At 34.6% G+C, this 7200-nt stretch overlaps 1 protein-coding gene across 1 annotated transcript; it reads left to right on the top strand.

The window, feature by feature from the left end:
• The first annotated feature begins 882 nt into the window (after positions 1-882).
• Positions 883-1344, top strand: LOC132014971 (small ribosomal subunit protein uS8-like). The gene has a single exon (XM_059395649.1). The coding sequence runs from the start codon at positions 905-907 to the stop codon at positions 1295-1297; it is 393 nt and encodes a 130-aa protein (XP_059251632.1). The 5' UTR covers positions 883-904; the 3' UTR covers positions 1298-1344.
• Positions 1345-7200: the final 5856 nt, after the last annotated feature.

Raw genomic sequence — 7200 nt, 5'->3', positions numbered from 1 at the left:
GATCTATGTGTCTGTTTTTGTGCCAGTACCATACTGTCTTGATGATGACAGCTTTGTAATAGAGCTTGAAGTCCAGAATTGTGATGCCACCAACTTTGGCTTTCTTTTTCAATATTCCTTTGGCTATTCAAGGTCTTTTCTGGTTCCATACAAATTTTAAGATTATTTGTTCCATTTCTTTGAAAAAAATGAATGGGATTTTGATAGGGATTTCATTAAATGTGTGGATTGCTTTAGGTAGTGAAGACATTTTTACAATATTTATTCTTCCAATCCATGAGCATGGAACATTTTTCTATTTCTTTGTGTCTTCCTCAATTTCTTTCATGAGTACTTTATAGTTTTCTGAGTATAGATTCTTTGCCTGTTTGGTTAGGTTTATTCCTAGGTATCTTATGGTTTTGGGTACAGTTGTAAATGGGACTGACTCCTTAATTTCTCTTTCTTCTGTCTTGTTGTTGTCTTCCACCATTTTTTGATGTGTGACTGTTAGTTAATCTTAAATGTTAAACTCTGTGTAAAACATGATTATGGATATCTTCTATCATATAATAATACATTTTTAAAGAAAGACTATAAGATATACAAAAATGTACTGTTCATACATGAGTAAAAATATTTGAATACCATCTGATACTCATAATTTACTCTCATAATAAATGTGAATTTTCAATTAATATCTGTATGATAGTCACTTTTTAATTTAACAGTGATTAGTGTATGAGATGTTTTGCTTTGTCATTTCTTCTCTATGCATTTGTCTGATCAGATATAACCTGTAAGAAATGGTGAACAAGGCATAGTAAAAGGAAGAAAATTTTAATTGGCACATTTTCAAAGTTGAGAATAGTTTTGGTAAAAGATGAGTATCTGGGCTTTTTTTTTTTTTTTTTTTGCCGCCATAATGGTGAGCATGAATGTCCTGGCAGATGCTCTCAAGAGTATCAACAATGCTGAAAAGAGAGGCAAACGCCAGGTTCTTATTAGGCCGTGCTCCAAAGTCATCGTCCGGTTTCTCACTGTGATGATGAAGCACGGTTACATTGGCGAATTTGAAATTATTGATGATCACAGAGCGGGGAAGATTGTTGTGAACTTCACAGGCAGGTTGAACAGGTGTGGAGTGATCAGCCCCAGATTTGATGTACAACTGAAAGATCTAGAAAAATGGCAGAATAACTTGCTCCCGTCCCGCCAGTTTGGTTTCATTGTACTGACAACTTCAGCTGGCATCATGGACCATGAAGAAGCAAGACGAAAACACACAGGAGGGAAAATCCTGGGATTCTTTTTCTAGGGATGTAATACATACGTGCAAATAAAATGCCTCAATGGAAAAAAAAATGAGTATTTGGGAATTTTAACTATTGATTAATATTAAATTTATAGATTATTTATAAACTAGTCTCTATTTTATGGAATTTTTAAAGTTTACAAATAAATTTAAATAATATATAAAGCAAATTATTATAATGCTCTTTGCCATTTTATACAAGGTAAAGTAACTGAAACATGGACATATAAAGTAACAATGATAACTAATGAAATAGGTTTAAACTAGAATTGTACAGAAATGATCAAAGGATTATGTGACTTTTAGTTCCTTCTTCTCTATCCCTGGAAAAGTATAAAATAACTGCATATCACACCAGCCACTAAGAAAATTCTTTGCTACTTTGAAAACAGCCAGAATTGTCCATAGAAATTTATGCAAAAGAACAGAATTCCATACTTATATGGAATCAATTCCATGATTATAGATTGAAAATAGATTATATATGAAATGTGTACATATTTCACTGATGATTAAGATGGATAACAGGATGCACACAGAATGTTTTAGATATCTTACAATAAATATCCTATCAAAAGAAAACAAAACCAACATATTGATATAACCTTCCCATCTTAGATTTCATTGTCAGGCTCCAAATGTACAGAGGGTTAATATGTCCATTTCTTCCCTCTCAACCTTCCTATTTATAGACTTTAAAAGATTGCCATGACTGGTATAAGAAGAAAATGTCGAAAGGTTATAAAACACTGCAGAGAAAACATTTTTAATGAGTCTTCCAGAACTCTGAAATAAGAAAAATCAGAAATAAGGTTATTATAATGAAACCAGTGTTCAAGACATGTTTTCTAGTATTAGTTCTTCCTATCTGTATTGCATAATTAGTGGTAGGCAAGTTAGGTTGTAAACTGTGAGAAAAACAACATATTTTCCAACTCTGGCTCCTTGCTCTGCTGCAGGCAGCTGGGAATATTTTCCAGAAATAGAAGGTGGCTGTGACAAACAATAAAATATAGGGAGTGAGAGCCACGATGATCTCTTTTTCACATCTGTCATCACTGCACATACTGACAGATATATCAGAATGCCATGTGAATCTGAAGGCAATGTGTCAAAATCTGTGGGTATGCCTGGTCCCAAAGGATTTATTGCTTTATTAGGAACCAAGGGAAGAACTAAAATAAAAGGAATTAAAATAATGAATTTATATTCCCTAATAACCTGGAATGAGATTTTGAATGCTGTAATAAACATGTGCTTCAATTACACATACTTCTGCCTTTACCTATTGCTCTTTTTTAAAAATGCCAGTCTTTGGTTCTAAGTCAGAAATGCAAAGGGTTGAGTTTTGGTACTTAATAGTGTGATGGTCTTGAAGACTCCAAACCCAAATAATAAAACTGGCTGAAGGTTTTTTTTTTAACCTTTTCTTCTGATCAAATCACTAAGGAAAGTGAACCAGTTGTCCACATTGCTTCAGCCTGAGGTTGTATCCTCTCAAATGGGTAATTATATGACCTTACTTCTAAATATGAGTATGTCAAAAAGGATTCTGAAAGGGTTGAAAAACCTGGGTCCTGACAGCTCTTTTAGGAACTGTGTTACTTTAGAGAATCATTAATCAGGATGTTGTGATACTAAATAAAGTATTGCAAATCTTTGTAAAGAGGAAAATGATATTCATTCATTTATGATTGGGCTAGAGTCATTCATTATACTGGAGTTAAAGCATTGAGACTGTAGATCTAATACTCTATGTTTAATAAGTTCTACCAGCTTTGTGGGATTTACCTGAATTTAGTTTTTGCAGTAAAAAGCTGCTTTGTTAAAGATCTGCTAATATCACTTCCCCCCACCCCCAAAGATTATGGCCTCTTTGATCTTTGTTTAGTCACTTAACCTCCTTGGGATGCTAGTTTCTTTGTAGGAACATAGAGGAATTGGAGTTAGATGATCATTTATGTTCAATTCATTCTTACAGTGTTCTACCACATTCACACTGCTCATTCTTCATGTTGAAATCTAGGACAGCAGGCACAAGGACCTTTGGACTCAGCATTTCCTGTTTGCACGTGGCTGAATGGGACTGAGATTATCTCCATCACTGGCTTGCCTGTCCAGTTTGTCTTCATATTACAAATTCTGTTACAAAGTACTTTCTATTTTGGTCATCAGGATTCTTGCTTGTTTTCACCTGAGGCTTGCAGAGTTATGAGTAAATATTTCATCTGTTAAACTAACACTTAAACTAACCCTTTATTTTTTTTTCCTGTTCTCATGAAAGACTTGTCACAAAACCAACTACATACTAATGTCACAGAAATACACTGTCAACAGTTCAAAATTTTGAACCACAGATATCTCTCCTGAAGGTAGAAATTAGAGTTTCAAATGCAATTCTGCATTTTAAAGAACTGTGAGTCCTGAACAATCACAGTCTTATTTCCTGTTATACTATTGCTCATGCTTTTTATAATGTCTTGCAGTTTTGACAGATGAAGCCAGTGCATGTTAAGTGACATGAAAGCAATAATAGTAAAAGCACTTTAAGTATAGATAAATGTGCATAGAAAATCATAATTTATTTCAAGAAGGTCACAGAGGATTGATTATCAATATTTTAAATTTTACTTTCTGCCTCTTTTTTGATTTAGAATGCTGGTGAATCAATTATCCCTTTTACTCTTTTATTTTTGATCATCTTGTATTAGTTAGGGTTCTCCAGAGAAACAGAACTATTGATCTATAGAACTATAGATACGGTATATTGACATAGATATATAGTTTGTTGTTGTTGTTGTTGTTTTAGGAACTCATGAAACTGTGAAGGCTGGTAAATCCAAGTTCTGTGGGGCAGGACAGGAGGCTGGAGAATGGGAGAGTTGTAATTTCAGTCAGAAGGCAGACTGTTGGCAGAATTCCTTCTGGCTAGGTCAATTTTTTCTAGGAAGGCCTTCAGTTTATGGGATGAGGCCCACCCACATTATGGAGGGCAGTCTGATTTAAATGTTAATCTTATCTAAAATATACCTTCAGAGGAACATCTAGAGTAATGTTTGATCAACCAATTTGGTACCATGGCCTAACTAAATTTACCCACAAAGTTAGCCATCACATGGCCCTTCATGGGTACTTCATTGTTTTCTCCAAAATATTGTTTTTAGCCTCCCTATCTTTAAGACTAATCTACCACGTAAGGAATGAATAAGGACTTTTAAATGTATATCTTCAGTTCTCATCTTTTATCATAGTTCCAGCTGTCTCCTGAATATCTTCACTGGGGTGCCCTTAGACACTTTCATCCAACATGTTTAAGACAAAAACTCATTATCTTTTCTCCCTTATCTACTGCCTTTTTTTTTTTTTTTTATGACGAGATTATTCAGTCTAGAAATCTTGGAGTCATCTTTGAATTATCCCCTTCATCCCTTTCTCTAATGAAATTCCAACTCACTCATTTTCTCAACAGTATTTATTAAATGTCTTCTAGGTGTCCAATAATGTCTTAGGCACGGTGGACAAATTAGTGATGAGGTAGATAATAAACAAATAATACCCCAAATGATTTAATTGTGATAAATGCTATGAAGAAAAAACACAGGGTGCTAGGAGATTGTGTAATTGAGGGACCTCATGCAGTGTGAGAGGGACAGTCAAGGTTGGCATAAGAAGGATACACGAGTTAGCTAGGCAAAATTGGGGAGTAAGGAAAGGAATAGTATTTCAGGCAGAAGAAACAGCATCTGCAAAGACTCTGATGTAGGATAAAATGAGAAGGAATATGATGTCTGGCTATTAACTTTGAGTTAGGAACTTGTATTCTCATAGTGATCCAGTGATATAGGTATTATTATTATTTTTTAAAGATTTTATTTATTTATTTGACACGAATTGAGAGAGCACAAGCCGGAGAAGTGGCAGGCAGAGGGAGAGGGAGAAGCAGGCTCCCTGCTGAGCGGAGAGCATGACCTGTAGCTCCCCTACAGGACACTGCGATCATGACCTGGGCGGAAGGTAGATGCTTAACCTACTGAGCCACACAGGCACCCCTGATATAGGTATTATGATGTAGATATTATATAAATCAATCAATCCTTGTTTTTAACTGAAGAAACTGAAGCTCAGAAACATTAAGGGGCTTACATTTAAATAAGATAAAGTGGCAGAGTGAGGAGGATTCCATTCCATTCTCTGCAAGAGATTCAGAGAAGAGAACCACTGCCTCTACTCACCCCATTATTGTCCCATTGGCAAGACTAAGAAACACCATCAAACTTCTTAGTCATTGGTAAATCCTGGTAAAGCAATGCACAATATTCTTATTTTGCTAGATAAGAATATTTTTTCCAGTATTTGATTTGCATGATCTCAAACACTTTGGAATATGTTCATATTAAATAACATGGCATTGATTAAACAATTCATTTTCCTTTCTGCTCTTAATTAATATCAGTATTAGTTTATTGACTTCTTTACTAAAAGTAGAAATGACCTTTTTTTAACTTATCAAAATATTTGCTTTAATCTCATATGAATGAAGTGACTATGAATTTCAAATTGGCTAGATTTCAGAATAATTTACTGTGTAGTTTGGTTTTTGTTTTCCCCTTGCAGGAAGAAGCAACCCTTCTAATTAGAATATAGTATCTCTTCAAAATAGAATAAAATTTAAGTGAACTTCATGAAATTCCCTTTTATTTTGTAATTATAAACTTCACCAAAGGAAATAATAGAATTCTTAGAGAATCATTTTGAAATTAAGAAATTTGTCATAGATTTCTAGTTTAATATTCACTCTGGTGGTATTGGCACCAAGTTAGAAATTTTTCAAACAGACTATCAAATGTAAGTATTCACATAAAGTCAAAAAAAGATGTAAAGAGACAACAGGTGGTATGATTGCCTGCTTGTGGCTACTTTTCAGTTTATTGCACTGCAGCTTCTGACCCCACTACTTCCACAAAACTGTCTTTGTCTGGAGCCTCAGTGAATTCCAGGTGTTTGAATACAGTAGAAACTTTGTTGTACCATTAGATACAGCAGACCTCTTTTCATTCTTTTCTTAGTTGTGAGTACATCCCTTTCACCATGTTCTTGGTTGTCACTTCTTCTTAGGAGACCTCCAGATGCTGGAAAGGAAGCCTATTAATTCCTCTTCTTGATCAACGTCTCCTCCCTAAGTGATCATGTTAATCAACATTACTTTAAATATCATCTATGAGCCAAAGGCTTCCAAAGTATCTTTTCAACCCAGGTCTTTCTTTAGAGCTTCAAGATCATTTATTCATTAACTTCTTTGATATTTCAAAATATCAAAAAAATCCAAAAAAGTCCATGGATTTTGGATTTCTTTTAAACATCTCAAACCTAACATGTCAAAAACAGAACTGCTCATCTCCCATCATATGCAAACCTGCTTCTTTGCCTTCTCATTTCAACCACCATCTAGCCAAAAATCTGTCGTCCTTGACTTAACTCTTTTCCTTCCAGTGAATTCCTTTAATCTTATCTTCAAAATATAATAAATATGTCACTTTATTTCATTACTACCACTCTCATAAAAGCTACCATCACTTTTTGCCTGAACTCCTTCAGTAGCCTTGTAGCTGGTCTCTTTGCTTTTATTCTTGCTTTTAGTCTGTTCCCCATACAAAGTTCATTTAGAAGGTATAGGTCATCATTTAATGTCTCTGCTCAAAATGCTTTTCATTGTACTTGGAATAGAATCAAATGTTACCATGGCTTCCGAGGCCCTATACCATCTCTACCTGTGCCTGTCTACCTGTCCCTATCATGTGAATTGCTCTTCCTTGCTCACTCTACTTCAATATTGTTGACTAGCCTTCTTTTGAATCCTCAAATACACCAAGGTCATTTTTGCTTCATTTCTGTTTCTCAAACGTGCA

Source organism: Mustela nigripes, chromosome 4 (genome assembly GCF_022355385.1).
Source record: "Mustela nigripes isolate SB6536 chromosome 4, MUSNIG.SB6536, whole genome shotgun sequence".
NCBI lineage: Eukaryota > Metazoa > Chordata > Mammalia > Carnivora > Mustelidae > Mustela > Mustela nigripes.
Note: the sequence above shows the minus strand (reverse complement) of the source record. Positions and strands in the feature narration are given on the sequence as shown.

Bases quoted from the DNA above. Each gene is read 5' to 3' on its own strand.
- LOC132014971 (XM_059395649.1), top strand. From the start codon at position 905: ATGGTGAGCATGAATGTCCTGGCAGATGCTCTCAAGAGTATCAACAAT.